Source organism: Erinaceus europaeus, chromosome 1, assembly GCF_950295315.1.
Source record: "Erinaceus europaeus chromosome 1, mEriEur2.1, whole genome shotgun sequence".
Lineage (NCBI taxonomy): Eukaryota > Metazoa > Chordata > Mammalia > Eulipotyphla > Erinaceidae > Erinaceus > Erinaceus europaeus.
The window spans coordinates 194880877-194902725 of record NC_080162.1 but is presented as its reverse complement, the minus strand read 5'-3'; the positions used below and the strand labels follow the sequence as shown (position 1 = coordinate 194902725).

Here is a 21849-nt window from a genome sequence, read left to right as displayed (position 1 = left end):
CAGGGAGTCGGGCGGTAGCACAGCGGGTTAAGCGCAGGTGGCGCAAAGCACAAGTACCAGCGTAAGGATCCTGGTTTTGAGCCCCCGGCTCCCCACCTGCAGGGGAGTTGCTTCACAGGTGGTGAAGCAGGTCTGCAGGTGTCTGTCTTTCTCTCCCCCTCTCTGTCTTCCCCTCCTCTCTCCATTTCTCTCTGTCCTATCCAACAACAATGGCATCAATAACAACAATAACTAGAATAAAACAAGGGCAACAAAAGGAAACAAATAATTATTTAAAAAAAAAATCGGAAACTCTCAGAACATTTCTGAGCCTAACAGTGAGCCCAATTTATCGGAGGGATCAGAGCTATTTTAAAAAAATTCATGGGTATGGCGGGAGTTGGCAATAGCGCAGTAGGTTAAGCGCATGTGGCACGGAGCACAAGGTCCAGCATAAGAATCCTGGTTCGAGCCCCTGGCTCCCCACCTACAGGGGAGTCGCTTCACAGGCGGTGAAGCAGGTCTGCAGGTGTCTGTCTTCCTCTCTCCCTCTCTGTCTTCCCCTCCTCTCTCCTTTTCTCTCTGTTCTATCCAACAATGGCATCAATAACAACAATGATATCTACAACAATAAAAGACAATAAGGGCAACAAAGAAGGAATAAATAAATATTTTTTTAAAAATCATGGGGAGGGTTTATGTGTCAGGAGATAGTTCAGTGGCGAGAGTACATGCCTTTCCATGTGGAAGGCCCTATATTTGATCCCCAACACCAAGGTAGAACTCCATGGATGGTGGAGCAGTGCTGAACTATCTCTCTCTCTCTCTTCTCTTTTTGCCTCTCTCTCTCTCTCTCCTGTTTCTCTTTAGTTTTCCAAGGATACAGAGCAGACAAACTGAAGCAGCGCTGACTATCCACAAAGACACTGGCTCTGTCTTTAGCGCCACAATAAAACCAAACCAAACCTAAACGTTGAGCTTTGTAATGTACTCCTTCTCTAAGTTTCTGTGTTTGTCATTAAAAAAAAATTTTTTTTTAAATATTTATTTATTTATTTTCCCTTTGTTTTTGCCCTTGTTGTTTTATTGTTGTAGTCATTATTGTTGTTATTATTGATGCCTTCGTTGTTGGATAGGACAGAGAGAAATGGAGAGAGGAGGGGGAGACAGGGAGAGAGAAAGATAGACACCTGCAGACCTGCTTCACCGCTTGTGAAGCGACTCCCCTGCAGGTGGGGAGCCGGGGGCTTGAACTGAGACCCTTATGCGGGTCCTTGTGCTTTGCGCCACCTGCGCTTAACCACTGTGCTACAGCCCGACTCCCCATGTTTGTCATTTTTAAAAGATGTGTATTAAGCCGTATGGGGAATGTAGAGCATTTTTCTCCTAATGCTTCATCAAAGACTTGAGGAACCTGGAAGCCCATGTTGAGAGGAACAAAAAAATCTGTGCGCAGACCCCATCTTGTGCTTGGGAATTACAGACTGTGATGGGCTGTTGAAAAAAATCATGGTGCATTTTTGCATACAACAATATAGAAAACTCAGTTTCTATATTGTGACTTTTTTGGACAGCCCAACAGAAACGACAGCACCGAGGGTCCACACAGATTCATTCTGTGGACTCTCCTTGGTTGAGCAGTATAGACATTTGGGGTGTGTGTGTGTGTGTGTGTGTGTGTGTTTGGGGGAGGGTGGATAAAAAACAAGGTAACACTGAAGGGGATTCTTCACCTCTCCCTGCCCCAGTTTAAAAGATTCGACCTCGGACTACATCCTCGACTTCTGTGAAGATGACACAGAGACATTCTTACTCTTTGTGGATTTTGCAGTGCTCATGTAACTGCAGTTTGGTGATGTTATTCCAGGCCAGGGTTCTGCTTTCTTCAGTTAGGTCTTCAAAAGACTCTTCACCTGGGGAGACTGAATTGCTGCTAAGTGAGTCAACTCCATGGCTGGTAGGCATCACAAGCACAATACTCTGTCACTGAAGTCAAATGAGCAGGAAAAAAACAAAATACCCCACCAAAACAAAACAGCTTTGAAATGTACTTATTTGCTATCCTCAGGTCAGTCAAGGAAAAGCCAATAAGATCTATAACTACGTAGAATAAAAAATAACTCGGAGAAAGATCTAAAGGCATCTTTGAATGTTACAGTCTTTTCATACTTTTATTGACGCCTGTGAAGTTTTCACTTGGCCTCTACTTTAGAAACTTCAGGAAACAGAAGACTGAGTAACCACTTCCTTGTCAGTAATATGTGCAGACCCAGAAGCCCCCTAAGAACCTAACCATTTTGTTTCTGTTTTGAAGGGAAGAGATGAAATCAACAGTGCTTCTGGATAGCGAGTTAAGTTAATCACACATATTTTAAGAACAACTGGAACAGTAACCCTTTTTAGAAATTATTGTAAAACAGTGGTGTGGGCCCAGTGACTAAGCACAGTGTGGGCTTAAGTGGCATCACAAGATAATCCTGTGGTATTTATGACGTAACTCTGTGGCACATGATTTCTTAGAGACAGACCTTCAGTTAGCCCTGGGTCACTGACTCCAGCAGATTATTCCTTCATGCTTGAGAGAGTGCTTAGCCAGAACTACCTAAAAAGACTGTAGTAGGGCAGAGGGAAGCTCGTTGATGGGGCTACAAACTGAGTGAGCAAAAAAAAAAAAAAAAAAAGACTGCATACGTCCTGAACAGATAACAAGAGTCAAGAATAAGAAGTCAGGGGAGGGGTAGATAGCATAAAGGTTATGCAGAGAGACTCTCATGCCTGAGGCTCCAAAGTCCCAGGTCCCAGGTCCCAGGTTCAATCCCCTGTACCACTGTTGGCCAGAGCTGAACAGTGCTCTGGGAACTAATAATAAAAATAAATAAAAGATAAATTTTTAAAAAAAAGAGAGGGAGTCGGGCAGTAGCACAGCGGGTTAAGCGCACATGGTGCAAAGTGCAAGGACCGGCGTAAGGATCCCGGTTCGAGCCCCCAGCTCCTCACCTGCAGGGGAGTCGCTTCACAGGTGATGAAGCAGGTCTGCAGGTGTCTATCTTTCCCCCTCTCTGCCTTTCCCTCCTCTGTCTATTTCTCTCTATTCTACCCAACAACGACGACATCAACAACAACTATAACTATAAAACAACAAGGGCAACAAAAAGAGAATAAAAAAAAGAGAGAGAGAGAATAAGAAATTGGATGAGTTTACTCCCAAGATTCCAGGTGATACTCTATGCCTCAGAACTTGTGGTTTGAAGCTGCCTTATGTGAACCATAAAACGTGAATTACTGGATGAAGCTGAGCGCTCCCCACCCCCACCTTTCCAACGACTGGGCGTGAGAAGAGGGCCACGTTCATTTTAGCACCTAGCACATGCTTGGCACAGAACAGATTTGAATAAAAGAGAGAACTCTGATTTCAAGATACATGTATGTGGTGACAGGAGAGAGGAGAATTAGGGATGGAAGAAGGCATTTTAGAGGCAAGGCAAGTATAGATGGTGACTATAGCAGCAATGATAACCAAGATGTATCAACAAGAAAAAGAACAGAGGGGCTCTCTCTCTCTTTCTCTCTCTCTCATTGCCACAGGGTCATGGCTAGAGTTCCTGGCAGCCTTTTTATACAATAGCACAGACGGAAATTGAGAGGGTGAGTGAGTAAAAGAGCGAAACTTGCAGCCCTGCTTCAATACTCAGGAAGCTGCCCCACTCTGCAGGCGTGCGGCCAGGGACCTCAACCTGGGGGTCTTTGCATGCGATAACATGTCTGCTCAACCAGGCACCCACCACCCACCACCCAAAAAGCTAAGACTTTTAATACCAGCTTGGGGAAGAAAAAAAAAAAAAAACCACAGAAAGGAAAATCAAGACGATAACCAAACCCTACCAGTCATCTTAATAAAGCTACCAGAAACTGGAAGTGGTTTGATTAGCTTCAAAATCAATAGTGAAAGACAAACAACATAACAACAGGTGTGTTTTTTTATTTCAGAAAAATATTGAAAAAATAAAACACAATCATCTCTGCTTATCACAATAACTCATGTTTCATCTGTTCAGAAACATCTTAATCATGAAAGAAAACTAGGCAAGGAGATAGCCCACCACTAGACTGTACTCTTACCATGCTCAAGACCCTGGCTTTAAGCTCAAGCGCCACACGGAAGCACCGTGGGTGATACCTGGGTTGCTCCAGGGAGGATGAGGCAGTCCTCTCTCTCTATCTCTATCAAAAATGAAAAAAAAGCGTGCTCCCAAGGTAATTCAGCAATATCACGTTTAAAACCTTTAAGTTCGCTCCCATACCACACTGCAAGAAAGACAAGAGAGAAACAAAAGTGGCATACATGTATTCTTTTTATAAGATTTACCTGGAGAGTCTGCTATGGAAGTATTATAGCTGGAGGTCTCGGACACACTTTTAAACTTTGGGGTGATTCTCCGAGGGTGTGGTGTCACAAACAGCTGTTTCGGTGTCTGGCCAAATTCCAAAATTTGGGTTAGCATGGCTACCTTCTCGTCAGTATCTTCGATGCTTCAGGACAAGACACAAATAATACAGTGAACCACTAGGCTTGGGAGCATGCATGTCAAATGATACATACCAGTAAGTGAGATACATACTCAAATACTGAGAGAGAGATAGGCCTCAGATACCGACAGCAAATCTAAACCTCATCATAGACCTTCAGACGAGTTTCTGCGACTTAGGCAACTTACGTAATGGTGAAAGCAAAGAAGAGTTCACTGTAAAGCTCCCACTGCTCAATATTATCGAATTAACTCCACTCATCATTTAGTTCATTGTTTAGTGTGTCACTCAAGTAGAAATGATCAACACAGATGTACCTGTTCAAGTCTACTCCTCCTTCATAGGTCAGAGGATGAAATACTGGGAGGGGGGGGGAGGATAAAAAGAGAGATGTGTGAAACACTATTGAAACGTGCTGCTCAGTTATAAAATTTATTTGGAATTAACAAAGTTAAACTTTTACTGGAAGAAAGGATTTCATTTTATAAATCAACTGACATCTAACTTCAGTAAGGTCCATTTGAATTATCTATTGCTGAGTAGAAAGGTAGTTAGCAGATTACCTTCTGTTATGTCTGTGTGAACACACACACGAGTTCTCTCTCTAGCGCGCGTTCTCTCTCACCGTCTCAAGAGAAATACAGACCAACTTCACTGCTATATGAGAAAGCAGACATGGCCACCTAGCTTCTTCTCCCTGTCACCCGTGCTAAGAAGCCAGGTAAGGGGAGTCAGTCGGGTGATAGCACAGCAGGTTAAGCGCACGTGGTGCAAAGTGTAAGGGTCCTGGCTCGAGTCCCTGGCTCTCCACCTGCAGGGGAGTGGCTTCACAGGGAGTGAAGCAGGTCTGCAGGTGTCTATCTTTCTCTCCCCCTTTCTGTCTTCCCCTCCTCTCTCCATTTCTCTCTGTCCTATCCAACAACGACGACATCAATAGCTACAACAATAGAACAACAAAGGGCAACAAAAGGGAAAATAAATAAATAAATATTTTTTAAAAATCCAGATAAGAAGTGAAACTGAAGGGGAAGTCGTATCACTGTTAGCTTCTCTCTTCTTTTCTTTCTGCTCAATGAAAGGGCAACTCAGGTGCCTGTTCTATCAGTTTTGATCGAGACTTCTTGAAAGCATTGTTGAATGGGGTTGAGGATACCTGCTTAAAGTATAAAGCTTTAGGAAAAGACCTTCTGGAAACACCTATCTGGTTAAATATGTGTTCTTTTGGCTAAGTAATTCCATCTTGATACTCAGCGTCCAGTCCAGGCTCCCTTACCTGCCCATCCCCCCTCCACACACAGTTTCCTGATAGCGGGTGTTTCTGCTGAAGAAATGAACTCTGATCGCTCTGGCTTCAGTGTCTGGTCTGTCTGTGCTTTTATCAAATACAAATGGGGATTTCAGTGTCACATACCATTATGGGCCCCAACGGCATCACTTCCCCTTTGTTTGTAGCCGAATATTAGGTCGATCCACTCATGAAGGTGTTCCGACACGTAACTGCTTTCCAGGGCATCTTTACTCTTCTGGAGGAAGTCCTCAGGACCTGCCACATCAATCTTAGTCAGAGCTGTGTGGAAGGGGCCGGCGGTGGGGCTACATCCCACAGACCACTCCACTGCCTGTGCAGCATTCCTTCTGAGTGTGCAGCTGGGAACTTGTGTCTTGGTCCTCACACACGGTAACTAACGTGAGCTGTCTTCTGACCCCTGAGGTGTGTGTCCGATGTGTGAATTTATTTATGTTTTACCAGAGCGCTGCTCAGCTCTGGCTACTGGTAATGCAGGGGACTGAATCCTACACCTTGCAGCCTCTGGCAAGAAAGTCTTTCGCATAACAGTTATGCTATTTCCCCAGCCCTTCCTCTTAGCCCTTGCATGTGGTCATGTGTGCCCAGCCCTCACATATTTCTTAATGAGGTTTTTCCCCACGTCATATAATATATAAATTTGGAAATGGGGAGGGAAGTCACAAAAATCATTTTTTCACAACAAAGACCCATAGGATATTTCTGATCTGGACTAAGGCTGCTATCACCTTATTGAGGATCATATTGCTGTTTTTTTTTTTTTTTTAATCTAGGCAACTGAAGAATTGATCATACCGAAATTACACTGGAAGGCAAAGTCTTTGATCCAAATCAAGGTACTTACTCCTTGCCCAAGGCGGAAGCCCCACGTCATCCACCATCTGCCCTCCTTGTCTCTTTCCCAAGTCCAGTTTCAGACTATTGACTAAAAAGCTGACATCGTCACCATAAAATTCCGGAATCAACTGAAAGTTAAAAAAAAAAAAAAAAAAGAACAGCATAAAGGTTTTTTTTTTTTTTTTTTTTTTTGTAGTTAAGAAAGCACAAGACTGGTGAATCATTAGCTTTTTTTTTAACTGCTTACTTCTTTAAAATCTGTTGCACCATCCAGACAGTTTTTCCAAGTCTCTGCAATGCTAAATATGAAAAAAAAAAAAAATCAATCAACAAATGAAGTACAGGCAATAGTGATAGTGGAATGTTCTCTGAAGCTCAGTGTGGCTCTGCCTTTTACTTCAATTAACTCCTTCTCTTCATGAACTCCTAACTCTCAGTTCCCAGGGAAGAATACCCTCCTACAGAAAAGGACATTTCCTCTGTCGTCAAAGAGGGAGTGAGCCTGCAGTAAGGACTTGGACTGAGTGGGGATGTTTCTAGATCTATGAGGAACACACACACACACACACACACACACACACACACACAGCTTCATCTAAGGGCTGATGGGGACAGGTGTTTAAGCAGTGAAAAGGTAACACCAAAAGGAATTATAAATAAACGTGTGGCGCTCAGGAAAAGATTGGAGAAGACTTCCACTAAAATAGTGATGTGAACGGAAGTATCTCGGTGTGATGAGACGCCAAGTGAACTTCATCTTCTTCTGTGAATTTTCCTTCTGGTGTGAAGGCAGCCCTTCTTTTTCTTTGCTTTTTCTCCAGCAGGGTTATTACTGGGACATGGTGCCTGAATAACTCCCACTACTCCCAGCAGCTTTTTTTTTTTTTTTTTTAGATAGAGGCGAGAAACAGATACATTGAGAGAGGGGTAGAGGGAAAGAGAGAGGTGGAGAGAAGTGACACCATAGCACTGCTGCTCAACCTTCTGTGAGGCTGCCCCCTTGCTGGCGCTCCCTGTGGGACTAGCGGCTCGAAGCCCAGTGCCGTGTGCAATGACGCAGGCTCTCTTCTGGGTGAACAACTTCCCAGGCTCCTGGGATGTGCTACTTGAATGGTAATTATAAATAAGGATAGCCCCCAACTTATTTCTACCTTTGTATGATACTGTGTTCAATTCATAGCAGAATCACGGAGAATAACAAAATGCTGAAGATAACCCAAATATCCATAATAGTGAAAAGAAGTGACAGTGTCCTGCCTAGATGACCGGAAGCCTTTAGAAATGGTAAGTGATTAATGCAACAAGTGCCACCCCAGCATACTTCATTTCAGACTGTGTCCAGAGACTTCAGGTGTGGAACGACAACCCTTCAGCTTCATCACTCGGGTGAGACCTTTCCTTTCATAGTATACTCTAATTCCATTCCAGGTGTTTCACTCCCCAATAAAGGCCCCAAACTTAGATACAGTCCAGGTCCCCTGAGACAGAGCATAGGTTCACATGTGCCCATAAACTAGGGGAAAAATATATACCTGAAAGCAGAAGTACACAAGAGCCTGCAGGGAATACCCCCCAACACTTCATCTGCACTATTCCAGCCATTAGGTCCATCGCTGTTGAACAATTTGTTTGGCTTTGTATGTTAACTCTCTTTTCAACCACGAGGTTCCAGATGCCAGCATGATGCCAACCAGACTTCCCTGGACAGATGACCCCACCAATGTGTCCTGGAGCTCTGCCTCCCCAGAGACCCACCCCACTAGGGAAAGAGAGAGACAGACTGGGAGTATGGATAGACCAGTCAACGCCCATGTTCAGCGGGGAAGCAATTACAGAAGCCAGACCTTCCACCTTCTGCATCCCACAACGACCCTGGGTCCATGCTCCCAGAGGGATAGAGAATGGGAAAGCTCTCAGGGGAGGGTATGGGATATGGAGATTGGGTGGTGGGAATTGTGTGGAGCTGTACCCCTCTTATCCTATGGTTTTGTTAATGTCTCCTTTCTTAAATAAAAAGAAAAAGAAAAAGAAATGGCGAGCGAGGCGCTCCGTGTCAGACCTGTTGAACATCCGATCTGCGTGATCAAATCTTCCGTTCTGGAGGCACAGCATGTACTCTGGTGCTGGGGGGTGGGGTGGCAGGGGGAGAAACAGTGTCACTAAAGACTCCACAGGAAATTACACTGATTGGAGAAGGACAATCAAGAAGAATCTTACCAATCCTGACGAGATAGAACAGCACATAACCAGGGGAGGAGTAGTGACTGCCGTACATGAACCTTGGCTCTGGCATCTCCTTGTAGCGTGTCTACAGTATTTGGGGAAAACAGACAAAGAAACACTACTAAGTGCTGGCTATACAGTTAATCAGATGGGGTGGGGGCAGCAGGGCGGTAGCACAGCGGGTTAAGTGCACATGGATCCTGGTTCCAGCCCCCAGCTCTGAGCGCACCTGCAGGGGAGTCGCTTCACAGGCGGTGAAGCAGGTCTGCAGGTGTCTGTCTTTCTCTCCCCCTCTCTGTCTTCCCCTCCTCTCTCCATTTCTCTCTATCCTTTTCAACAATGACGACATCAATAATAACTACAACAATAAAAGAACAAGGGCAACAAAAATGGGGAAAATGGCCTCCAGGAGTAGTGGATTCATAGTGCAGGTACTGAGGCCCAGCAATAACCCTGGAGGCAAAAATAAATAAATAAATAAAATAAAACAAATCGGATGCCAGTAGTCAAAACACTAAGAAACCATAGCATGTGTGCGCTTAACCAGATATGCCACCGTCTGGCCCCTAGATTTCATGACTTGGTGGCAACTATACTGGGGTAGGATTAAGTAGAACAGACTTTGTGCAACACTTGTAGTTGATCAGAGTGTACCTGCATAAAAACAAATCAGTGGCTTTGTAATCTAGCCAGTTTCTTAGTTCTTGAATTGTAGGCAAAAATGCAGGTTAAGCAGATTAAGTTTACAGGGGAACGAAAAGGGGAATAAGAAAAATGAAGATACAGATCCCTGGGGAACTGTCGATGTCCCTCCTTCTTAGAGGAATAACTTTAAGTTACTATCAAAATAGGACGTGGCCTATGAAGTTATCGTGAAGAATTCCTAAAGCCACATACCAGCAGTCTCTCCAGCCGTTCCTTATTTAGGGCCCCTACTGGTTTACTGAGATCCCGGAAGGTTCCTGGATTTGACAAATCTATATGAAATAGAGAGAGACAGAGAAAGTTTCCACTTAATAGCATCAGCCTTCTAACTCATTCATATTCACACTTTTATTTCCACAAAGTAAACTGCTGTTTAAAGACTAAAATAACTAAAATTATAGCATTTCTGTTTCTTTACATGGTTGTAAAGATTAGAAGGTTTTTTTTTTTTTTTTGAGTTTTAAGTTATCATTAGATATTCAAGAGTACAGCTCTGATTTGAAAATTCCTGAGTGCTAAAACAAGAATAGGAAACAAAAAGACAAAAAAAAAAAAAAAAAAAAAAAGCAAGCAAGAAAGAAAATCTGTGAATTAATGCAGTATTTTTGCTTTCCTGACCTTGTGGTAACAATACTAGGGCAGGAGTCTTTCAAAAGACTGTTAACGAGTAACAATTTATTTCAAGTCAAACAATAATCATAAAAAATAAGGAAATCTTAAAACCCACTATCCCATCAAGATTTACTGTCAAAAGTTAAGTAGAAGATTGGTTTGTAATGGGAATCGTTATCTTGTGGTAACAGCATAATTTGAGAACTAGAAATAAGAATATTATTAGCAACATAAATTATCATGTACCAAAACATCCGTAACTACAAATATATCAATTCAATTGACAAACTGTCCAAATCGTTTTTAAATATTACAACTAGCCGGCCAGGTGCTGATGCACCTTGTAGAGTGAACCCACTGTGAGGACTAGAGTTCAGATGTGCTGGAGTAGTTCTGCATGCGTCTCTCCTCTAGGTCTCTCACTCTATATGTCTCTCTTTATCTCTCACCTCTGTCAAAAAAAAACTTGCAAGGAAAGAGTGGTACAGGGGGTCGGGCGGTAGTGCAGTGGGTTGGGCGCACTTGGTGCGGGGACCAGTGGAAGGATCTCGGTTCGAGCCCCCGGCTCCCCACCTGCAGGGGAGTCGCTTAACAGGCGATGAAGCAGGTCTGCAGGTGTCTGTCTTTCTCTCCCCCTCTCTGTCTTCCCCTCCTCTCTCCATTTCTCTCTGTCCTGTCCAGCAATGACGACATCAGTACCAACAATACTAATGACCACAACAATGGTAAAACAACCAGGATAACAAAAAAGGGGAAAAATGGCCTCCAGGAGCAGTGGATTCGTGGTGCAGGCACCGAGCCCCGCCAATAACCCTGGAGGCCAAAAAAAAAAAAGAGTGGTACAGACACCTACCCCCTGGTGTCAAAATAATAACAACATGAAGTGTTACAAATGAAATTACAATAGGATCACATTTTCACTAAAAACAGTTTGAGAGAAATAAGTACTTTTATGGCAAACTTAACATGGTCATATCTCAGTAATGTAACTATGGATGACTCTTCTTCCTGAAGTATTTAAGTACTCTCTGCTTTGTGCTAAACAACTACGATGATTAGTGATCACATTTACAAAGAAGAATTTAAAAATAGAATGACAAAACTAGGGTATAACTTCTAAGATGAGAAACTTGAGCATTTCAAAATGAGGTATAGATAGCATTGACAACGTAAGATTAAAACCATTTCTTTTTTTGTTCCTTTGCTTTTTTACCAGAACACTGATCAGTTATGGTTTATGGTGGCACTGGAAGGATTGAACCTGGGACTTTGGAGCCTCAGGGATGAGTCTTTTTGCATAGCCGTTATGCTACCTAGCCCTGCTCTAAGGCTGTTATTACCAGCATATAACATACAAATCTACTAGTAACATATGGCTGAGGATATATGCAAAACGAAAACAATTTACATAACGCTTAACCGGTCTTTGGAAATGCAAGTTAGTGATCTTAGGCAAAAATATCCAAACGGGTTCTAATTTGCTCCACACATGCCATTGAGATTCTAAAGCAGAACTGATTCTCTCCCTTAAAAGCTCATCTCTGTGACACTTACCCAGTTCTGAGCTGCGATAGTCGCTTATGATCCACGGGAATACGGGATACTGGGAGAGGTCGCTGCAGCTGCGGTCGGCCAGGCTGTTGAGGTGCAGGAGGTACTGCCGGTTGGACAGGTGGCCGCGTTGCCACTGCAGCGTGTAGCTCTCGGCCGTGCGCTCCGCTACGTGGTGCTCTGCCAAGGACAGAGCCCACAGGTCAGTACTGAGCAGGCAAATGCTGGCTGACACTTACTTAGCATAGGAAAGTCAGAGGCTTTCAATAAAAACCTGTCACTGAATTTTTTTCTTCTCTCTCTCTCTCTCTCTTTTTTGCCTCCAGGGTAAACGCTGGGGCTCGGTGCTTGCCACTAGGAATCCACTGCTCCTGGAGGCCATTTCCCCCATTTTTGTTGCCCTTGTGGTTTTTATTGTTGTTATAGCTGTTGTTGTTGATGGATAGGACAGAGAAAATCGAGAGAGGTCGTGAGGTAGTGGGGGAGAAAGATAGACACCTGCAGACCTGCTTCACCGCTTGCGAAGCGACCCCTCCCCCCCCACTGTAAGTGGGGAGCTGGGGGCTGGAACCTGGATCCTTACGCTGGTCCTTGTGCTTTGGCATGTGCGCTTAACCCCCTGCGCTACTGCCGGGCCCCTGTTTTTTTTTTAAAAGACATTTTAAGACAACGAAAAGTGGGCTTCAGTCACCAAGTAACTATTAAGTGAAATATGAATATCTCCAAGATCACTGTGAGGTAACTATTATAGATATGTACATATATGTACTATTACATATATATATATATATATATATATATATACACACATATATATGGCATACCATATATACTAAATGTTTAAAAGCAATATGAAAGTATGGAAAAAATATCAAGGTGGTCAGAAAAGTCAATGCATTTTTGCATGGAAAAGTACGTCATGACTTCTCAGACAGCCCAATATATATAAATATTACATGATACTGCTATTATCTGTTGACCTGTTTTCATGCTTACAAATTTAAGTACACGTCCAAATGCACTTCAGTCTTCATCCTTTCTAGAACCCACTACTATTAGTGAAAGCTTACTTCTTCCATTTTTAATACGACTAAAACACAATTAACTTTTGCTTTACATTGGGTGATGTGCGTCACTATTTATATTTTTAATGATCGTGGATTGCTTATGTATGTGAGGAGTAAGGGAAAGAAAATAGTTGTTAAAGTCAAAAGTCAAAGGACAAGGCATTTGGCAGGAAGATAATGATTTTTCAAAGTGGGAGAAGCGGGCAAAATCATTCCGAAATATTTCAGGGAAATATAATCACAGCTATATGGCGTCACTAAAGACTCTGCTTACTGAGAATATGTAAGATGATTCAATTTCTCTATTACGGTCAGAGATTTCTGTCTTCCAGTTTTATCATACGCACTTGGCCAATCATATAACTTGCTTGTCATTCTGAGTGGACCTGGCAAGTTTTCCCTCCGCTTGGCTATGAGGAAAGGGTGTGAACAAATCAAAACCTTTGTACTCCTCATTTCCCATTCTTAAAATACCTCAGAGAAAGTCTGAACAATCTTAGGAACAGACTCAGAAACAATGAACACTTTATAAAAAGAGATTTTTTTTTTTTTTTTTTAGGTCATGAAAAACTTTTTGACTTGAGGTTTTTTTTTTGGAGTCACTGTCAGAGTGTTTTTTTTTTTTTTTGATGATCTTGTTATAAATGGAAAATGAAATTAATACAATTAAGTCAGAGGGAGATTACAGCAGAAAATGTGTACTAAAATTATACATTAGTTATGCTAAATGGCTAAATGTGAGCGGGAAGTATTAAGCAAAACATACTTTAAAAGAAAATGCATTTATTTATTCACTTATTTATTTACTGTGCCTCCACGGTCATCACTGGGCCTTAGTGCCAGCACTACAAAGCCACTGCTCCTGGTGGTCGTTTTTTCCATTTTTCATTAGATTGGATAGACAGAAATTGAGAGGGGAGAGGGAGACAGTGACGAAGAGAGAAAGACAGACACCTGCAGACCTGCTTCACTGCTTCTGACGGGACCCCCTGCAGGTGGGGAGCCGGGGGCTTCAATCGGGGTCCCTGCGAGGGTCTTTGTGCTTTGTACTATGTGCACTTCATTCAGTGCGCCACTGCCCGGCCCCCCCAAAATGCATTCTTTATGAGATAAGTGGTTGCTACTTGAAGGGAAATTTCATTTCTAAGGGAGGATAGATTACATCACAAGTGTCATAAATGGGTTCACTAGAAATGGGTAACAGCAAGTGAAGTTGAAATAATATTAATAAATCTGGATAGCTTTTGAAAACAATTCGTCTTCAACTCAGTAAATAAGAAAAATTTAACTATACAACCTAAATACTTTTATGCCTGAGAAGAAAAAAAAGAGGTGTTCTTTCTGACAAATCTGAAAAGACTCAAATTTCCGTGATAAATCGAGTCAATAAAATGAAGGCAAATCAAACGCATCGTGTGCTATAGAGTATCGGTTCCATATTACCTTTGCCTTCCTTCTTAGCTCTGTGATGAAGTAATGGTCACAGGCATGGGACAACTTGCTGCCTCACGGTAAGAAAACAAACCAAGTCTCTGTTTTCACAGGCTAAGAAGAGCTGACTAGGCGTGACAGTAAACAGGAGAGTTCTTTATAATCCACTCGATTTATAGGAGACCAGGTGGTGGAGCACCCAGTAGAGTGCACGTGTCACCGTTCCACTTGGGGATTATCATGCAAATATTGAAGCATCTTCACCAGGAGTCTCCAACACACAGAACTGGAGTGAGTCATTACCAAAACTCACTTAACGTGAGCTATCGAAACACAGGAAGGAGACCTATCTATGATATGTATTTTTTTCTCTATTATTTTGTATAGCTGTGGCTTTGAAATTAGGAACTGTCTTCATACAAGCAAATACAATCAAGGATGAGGGCAGGGAGTCAGACGTAGCACAGCAGGTTAAGTGCAGGTGGCGCAAAGTACAAGGACCAGCATAAGGATCCTGGTTTGAGCCCCTGGCTCCCCACCTGCAGGAGAGTCGCTTCACAGGCGGTGAAGCAGGTCTGCAGGTGTCTATCTTTCTCTCCCCCTCTCTGTCTTCCCCTCCTCTCTCCGTTTCTCTCTGTCCTATCCAACAAGGATGACACATCATCAACAACAACAATAATAACTACAACAACAAAACAACGAGGGCAACAAAAGGGAATAAATAAATAAATTTAAAAAAAAAGGATGAGAGCAAACCTAGGTATGTGGCAAGGTAGAAGTAGAGGTCATCTCTGTCTTGAGGTTCGTAGAACTTTAGGTAGATGTCAGAGCAGAGATCATCTTCTGTGCAGAACACTTCCAAGCCCTGTGCGTGCAGGGAGGATGGCATAAAACAAATAGCATGTTGCTCATCTTTAGACTTAATATAAGCTAAATAATAGAGCACTTTAAATGAAATGTTACATCTTCAATTTGCATATAGTTTACATTCAAAACTTCCAGCTACAAATTGGATTCAGTGATCAATATAGACATATACGCATAGGTATGTGTGTGTGTTTACGTTTTCCCTGAGAACAAGCTATATATACCAACTAGTTTCTGTAAAATTCATTTTGGTGCTGTTTTTACTCACAATATCTTTGCACTTCTTCAAACACACGCATTCAGTTTCATTTTATAGGTCAGGGATAATACTTTTTTGATCTATCAAATTATCATTAGATTATCCTTTCAATTAATGAGTTGCTACTTTTTTAAAAATAATATTCATTTCTTTTGTTTCTTTCTTTTTTTTTTTAGATAGGACAGAGAAAAATGGAAAGAAGAGGGGAAGACAGAGAGGGAGAGAGAAAGACACCTGCAGACCTGCTTCACTACCTGTGAAGCGACTCCCCTGCAGGTGGGGAGCCAGGGGCTCGAACCAGGATATTTATGCCTGTCCTTGCACTTCGTGCCACGTGTGCTTGACCCACTGAGCTACTGCCTAACTCCATTTTTTTTTCTTTTAACTAGATTAGACTGGCTTACTTTGTTCCATCATATGCCCGGAATCCCTTAGAACACAGGAGTGAAAAGTACTCTAGTCTTCTTTTGGGTCCAAAATTTTTGCAAGGGCAGCAGGACTCGGATTCTGTTTGCTCAGAATACAGCATACTCGAGGGCCAGTTAAATACACACACTGCCATATGCAAGGACCAAGTTTTCTTTCTTTTTAATATTTATTTATTTTCCTTTTTGTTTGCCCTTGTTGTTTTATTGTTATAGTTATTATTGATGTCGTTGTTGTTGGATAGGACAAAGAGAAATGGAGAGAGGAGGGGAAGACAGAGAGGAGGAGAGAAAGATAGACACCTGCAGACCTGCTTCACTGCCTGTGAAGCGACTCCCCTGCAGGTGGGGAACCGGGGGCTCGAACCAGGATCCTTATGCTGGTCCTTGTGCTGGACCAGGTTTTGAGCTCCTTTCCCCATTTGCAGGGGTGGGGAGGAGGCTTCACAAGAGGTGGAGCAGGTCTGCAAGTGTTTAATTGTTCACACTCTTCTTTTATCTCCCCCTCCCTTCTCAGTTTCTCTGTGACCTAGCAGAGAAAATAGAAAGATAAAAGAAAATAAATAAATAAATAAACAGCCACCGAGAGCAGTGGATTCTTAGTGCCAGCACCAAGCCCCAGAAATAACCACGGTGGCAAAAAATAAATAAATAAATAAATCCAAAAAAAAAACACCAAAAAGAACAAAACAGTACGCAGCATATTTGTACTTTTCAGACATGCCATAGTTATCTTTAAGTCAACCGACCACTGATGACACGACAGCTGTGACAAACAGCCGCCTGCACTGATAGTCACCGGAACTTACCAAAGGCATGAGGCCGTGTCTTCTTTTGTAAATGCGACGGACATCCTGGAGGGCTATCTGGACGACGAGTTTCTTTAAAGGTAGACATATCAAAATTCACACATCAACATTCTTACCTCTGACCTGGCTAGAGAGCTGAATCAGGAAGGAAGGCGACTAAATCTTGCTTTCTCTAAGCATCACACACAAGCAGAAAGGAAGGTCTTAGCGACAAGGCACAGTTTCTTTCTTTCTTTCTTTTTACCTCCTTTTGTTTCCCTTTCTGTTTTATTTGACAGGACAGAGAGAACTTAAGAGAAAGGGGTGAGAAAGATAAGACCCCCGCAGACCTGCTTTACCACTTGTGAAGCTTCCCTCTGCTGCTGGGGAGTGAGGGCTCAAACTCAGGTCCTTGTGCCTGGTGACTTCTGAGCTCAACCAGGTAGGCTAACACCTGGCCCCCAGGACAAGGCATATTTGACTTGAGTTCTGATCGGCTTTTTCTTTTGTTTCTAACTTTATAAACACAGAAACCCCCCCCCCCCTCCTTCACTATTCAGCCCTAACTGGTACTCAAGACTCAGGATACAGAAAATAATCTTTCAGGTTATTCCAAGGCTGTTGCGTAAGGAGGCATATTGAACGGCTGGTACTGAATCGCTGTCAGGTAATCCGCTGCCCCTTTACAGACCAATGATCTGCAGAGCACTGACCCACAATTTAAAAATAAATTTAACTTCTTAAAAAGTTTATCTGATAGGACAGAGTGAAATTGAGAGGAAGATAAGGAGAGGGAGAGACAGACAGACAGACAGACACTGGTGCAGCTCTGCTTTACCATGAGTGTACCCAGGTTCTTGGACATAAGTAATATGTCCTCTCAACCAGGTATGCCACCACCTGGCCCCAGAATCTTTCCATCTACTTAAATACTATAATATACTAAGGCTTGTAAATACCCATTTCTTAAAAGGGGAGCCTCTAAACTTTTCCTCTTTTTCCAAGGAGGAAAATTTCTTACTTCTCCAGAGTCCTTTAAAAAACTCATGAAAGGTGGGGGAAACATAACGGTTCTGAGGGGCCAGGTGGGGCACACCTGGTTAAGCACACGTGTCACCATGCACACAAAGACCTGAGTTCAAGCCCCAAGTCCCCACCTGCAAGGGGAAATATTCACAAGTGGTAAAACAGTTGTGGGTGTCTCTCTGTCTCTCTTTTGTCATCCTCCCAGTTTCTCTCTTCTATAAAATTAAATATGTAAATAACATTAAAAAAAAAGGATAATGGTTATGCAAAAAGACTCCCATGCTGGAGGCTCCATAGAGGTTCAAAATGCCTTCCCTCCCATATCCCAGCAAGGTAAGCCAGGGCTGGACAGTGTTCAGGTAAACAAAAGAACAAAACTGGTGAAAGGAGTGAGGTCAAGAAAGGCACTGAGAGGGGCTAACTTTGCTGCGCTCACCTTCTGCCTCCTAAGTGAGGAGGAGAAAGAGCCTGCAGAGGCGAGGTCAAGACTGGTCAGGTTCTTAGTTCACTGCGCTCAGGAGACAAAAAAAAAATGCTTCCACTACAGTTCCTGAGCTATGAAAAAAACTCAGACCAAAAAAAAAAAATTAACCCAAGCCTTAACAACAGTGACGGCCACGTCAGTGGACCATTAGCAACTGCGTAGTTGAACTGGGAGGCAGTACAATGAAGAAACTGCGCAGTTACAGAAATGTGTGAAGAGGCTACTGGAAGGCCGGGCGAGTGCACTCCACCACCTGGTGGCCAAAAATGTTATAGCAACATCTCTCACTTGGAATTACACTAAAAGACAGACTTGTCTAGGGACTTCCTAAGGTATACCTTTCTTTCTTTTCATTTTATTTCTTTACTGCTGGATAGAGACAGAGAGAAATTGAGAGGGGGAGGGGAAGAGAGAGAGAGAAGAGGGACAGAGACAGAGAGACACCTGCAGCCCTGCTTCATCGCTCACGAAGCTTTCCCCCAGCAGATGGGGAGACCAGGGGCTTGAACCAGGGTCCTTGGGCACTGTGATGTGTGCGCTTAACCAGATGCGCCACCACCTGGTTCCCGTGAGTATAGCTTTCTACCATAGAAACGTCCTGTTCTTTAAGCTGTCTTACAAAATGACCCAACTGTGCCCAGAGCATACTAGGGTTCTGGTTCTTTCAGAAAAGGAGTCGGGTCTTGGTAACCAGTAAACATTTACCAGCCTTAGTATAGAAATATGAATTTGTCTTCATGTCCTGACTTAGTGAGCCTCAAGTCAATGTGGAAAAGAAGACTGCTTGGTGGAAGAAGCTTCCAGGTGCCAAGTTACAGCTGTTCTATTACCAGCTGAGAAGGACCTAGTTTCGTCACTTCTTTGGAAAGGAAGATTCAGACCTAATGAACTTGTTTGTAGTTAAAGAGAAGGAAGAAATATCAACATACATGTGCAGTACAGAGAACATACTTCTTTCCATATGTCTTTTGTCACATTCCAAAGTGCCTACCAACAGAAAGCTCTAACTCAACAATGACCGTTTACCAACATAAGGGAGGGTAGGATTTCTTTTCAGAAACTGAAATCAGGGACAAATGAAATGATGATAGAGAGCCTATCTTGCCACGTGATCAGTGTGTGTTTGAGGCCCCAACCCCCCACGGCAGCGCAATAGTGTCAGAGGAAGCTTCCGTGTTGTGGTATCTCTGTCTGTCTGTTTCTATCCAAACAGTTGGCTCAGAGCAGTGAAATTGTTGGTGTGTAAGGTGGCGGTAATGCCAGAAAGTAAAAACAAAGAGAGAGAAAGAGAGAGAGAAAGAAAAAGTTAAGAGCAAGTAACTTCTGAAATGACTGAACGTCAGAATTATGGCACTTATGAAAATACCCAGGTCCTGGAGAAAATAATCACAGTCTAGATCCTCACCAAACGTACAAAGTTCATAGGTGAACAGCTTAAAGCTGGCTACTGCATGTATGCCACAGTTCTCCACTTGACTCCACCGTCTGTACTCACTGGGTATCCGTTGAGGGGCTGGAAATACAGGTTGGTGTCGGTGATGCATGCGTGTCCAGGGTTTGTCACTAGGGGTGTCACCATTTCTGCTTTGCATTCCATGTGCAGCTTTTCAGAAACACTTTGGAATCTGAGAATTTATATTTCAAAAGAAGCAAGAATATCAGAACGCTAAACCACTTTCTAGGTGAAGCTATAGCTCTTGAGAAACTACAGAGGGTGGCACTGTGTGTGTGATTCGACTCAACACTCCTTACTTAGATAATCAGACAAAGCACAAACTTGATTCTGAAAGCTACCATTTTCTCTGGTGATAAAAGCATCCAGACAGACTTCCATTCCAGTAAGGATGCGAAGACCCTCAGAGTTCTTTCTCTGCCAGCAAAGACCACCTAAATAATCTACATAGTCTCCTTTCTTCCTTCCTCTCTCTTTCTTTTTTAAAATTTATTTATTTCCTTTTGTTGCCCTTGTTGTTTTATTGTTGTAGTTACTATTGTTGTTATCACTGCCATTGTTGTTGGATAGGACAGAGAGAAATGGAGAGAGGAGGGGAAGACAGAGAGGGGAAGACAGAGAGACCTGCTCCTGCAGGTGGGGAGCCGGGGCTCGAACCAGGATCCTTCGGCCGGTCGTTGCGCTTGGTGCAGTGGTGCACTTGCTTAACCCGCTGCACTACTGCCTGACACACACTCTCTCTCTCTCTCTTTCCCTCCCTCCCTCCCTTCCTCCCTCCCTCCCTTACGTCCTATCTCTCTCTCTCTCTCTTTCCTTCTTTCTTTTAGGTAGTGACAGAGAAGCAGAGAGGTAGGCAGGCAGGTCGGGAAGGAGAAAGAATGAGAGACCACATCTAACGCTTCCTTTAATAGAGGGAGCCGGGGCTCAGACTTGAATACAAATGCGACAAAGCAGCACACTCCTCAATGAGCTATTCCTCCAGAACTCATTATTATTATTATTATTTTTCAAGTTCATCAGGAAGCTGAAGAGACAAAGTAATACAAATTAAAAGGCCACTGTTTTAGTAGCAGAAGGAACAGCCTTCAGTGAATAGGGTAAGGCTACAACACAGAGAGGTAGGTTTTCAGAGAAGTTCAGAGCCAGAATATCTCACAGAGTAACAGAAATGGATTATTATTCTGGTGTAGGAAGTAGAGTCAGATCGTTCAAAACTCAGAAAGTGGATGACTCAGCTGTGAAGTACAATGATCTCTAGAATCCAATGATCAGATCCCGAAACTTTACTGAGGATTTTTTTTTTTTTGCTCCAGTATCCCACTGCTCCAGCTGGACTGCCTTCTTCCTCCCTTTCCACTTTCCCTCCCTCTCTTCTAAGGGAGAGACATAAGAACAAGAAGAGATGCGACAGTGCTGCCCCACCACTGAAGAGGCTTCCCCGGTTGCCGTGAATGATGCTGACACGCAGTGACTGGGTACTGGAAACCAGGTCCTCACTCAGGATGAAGTGCTCTGCTAGGTAGGCCATCTCCGTCTCGTCTCCTGGTCTCCTGGTTCCAAGGAAGGTTTTGATCCCTTCTCAGTGGAGCTGTAGATAGTACTGATCGAATTTAAATGCAGCCCCAACAAAGACTCAATAAAAGCAGAAAAGGAGCCAAAGCTCTAATCCTGTTAAGAGTGCTCTTACCCAGTCAGGAATAACACAGAACTTCCTCATTCCAATAAAGAACTCAGCAAAACTCTTTCTTCTAAGATCAAAACCAGGCTAGAAATTCAGTTTCCACCACACCTACTAATTAAACAGTACAGTGAAACGGAACTAAAAAGTCAAGTGGCCAGGAGGCACCAGCTCAATAGGTAGGGCGCAGCCTTAAGAGGCCCAGGGTTCAACTCCTGGCGGTAGCACGTGGGAGTGCATAGCTAGCAGGGGAGGAGAGTACTTACATGTCTCTCTTTGCTCTGCTCTCCGTATGCCATCTCTCTGTCTCTGCGTGCCCCTCCTGGCCCCTCTCCCCATAATAAAAACACTGGGCCAGGGAAGTTGTTCATCAGTACTGCACGTGTAAGCCTCAACCACACGTTCTCCCGCACAACATTAAAAAAACAAAAAGAAAGAAAGAGAAGTGTATAGGGTGCTGCACTACTTCAGACACACAAGGGTCGAGGAAGTAGTTCAACTTCCAAAGGGCCAAACTTGCTTCAGAGGCAACAGACTTAATCCCCAGCACCACCTTATGCCTGCGCTGAACTGTCCTCTGGCCCTCTTTCTCTCTCAAAAATCAACACGTCTTTAAAGAAAAGATTGCCTT

The 21849-nt window shown here is 43.2% G+C and overlaps 1 protein-coding gene across 2 annotated transcripts in view; it reads right to left on the bottom strand.

Moving 5' to 3' along the window:
- The window catches only part of NSMAF (neutral sphingomyelinase activation associated factor), a 68254-nt gene that overhangs the window by 12460 nt on the left and 33945 nt on the right, over nucleotides 1-21849 (bottom strand). For both annotated transcript variants that reach the window (XM_060200985.1, XM_060200981.1), the window contains exons 10-22: nucleotides 19583-19712; nucleotides 16599-16670; nucleotides 14995-15103; nucleotides 11744-11920; nucleotides 9770-9849; nucleotides 8867-8957; nucleotides 8709-8772; nucleotides 6897-6948; nucleotides 6657-6777; nucleotides 5918-6049; nucleotides 4824-4866; nucleotides 4346-4509; nucleotides 1793-1901 (exon numbers count right to left, since the gene is read on the bottom strand). In XM_060200985.1, the coding sequence (XP_060056968.1) occupies nucleotides 1793-1901; nucleotides 4346-4509; nucleotides 4824-4866; nucleotides 5918-6049; nucleotides 6657-6777; nucleotides 6897-6948; nucleotides 8709-8772; nucleotides 8867-8957; nucleotides 9770-9849; nucleotides 11744-11920; nucleotides 14995-15103; nucleotides 16599-16670; nucleotides 19583-19712 (1344 nt within the window). The remainder of the gene's footprint in view (nucleotides 1-1792; nucleotides 1902-4345; nucleotides 4510-4823; nucleotides 4867-5917; nucleotides 6050-6656; nucleotides 6778-6896; nucleotides 6949-8708; nucleotides 8773-8866; nucleotides 8958-9769; nucleotides 9850-11743; nucleotides 11921-14994; nucleotides 15104-16598; nucleotides 16671-19582; nucleotides 19713-21849) is intronic.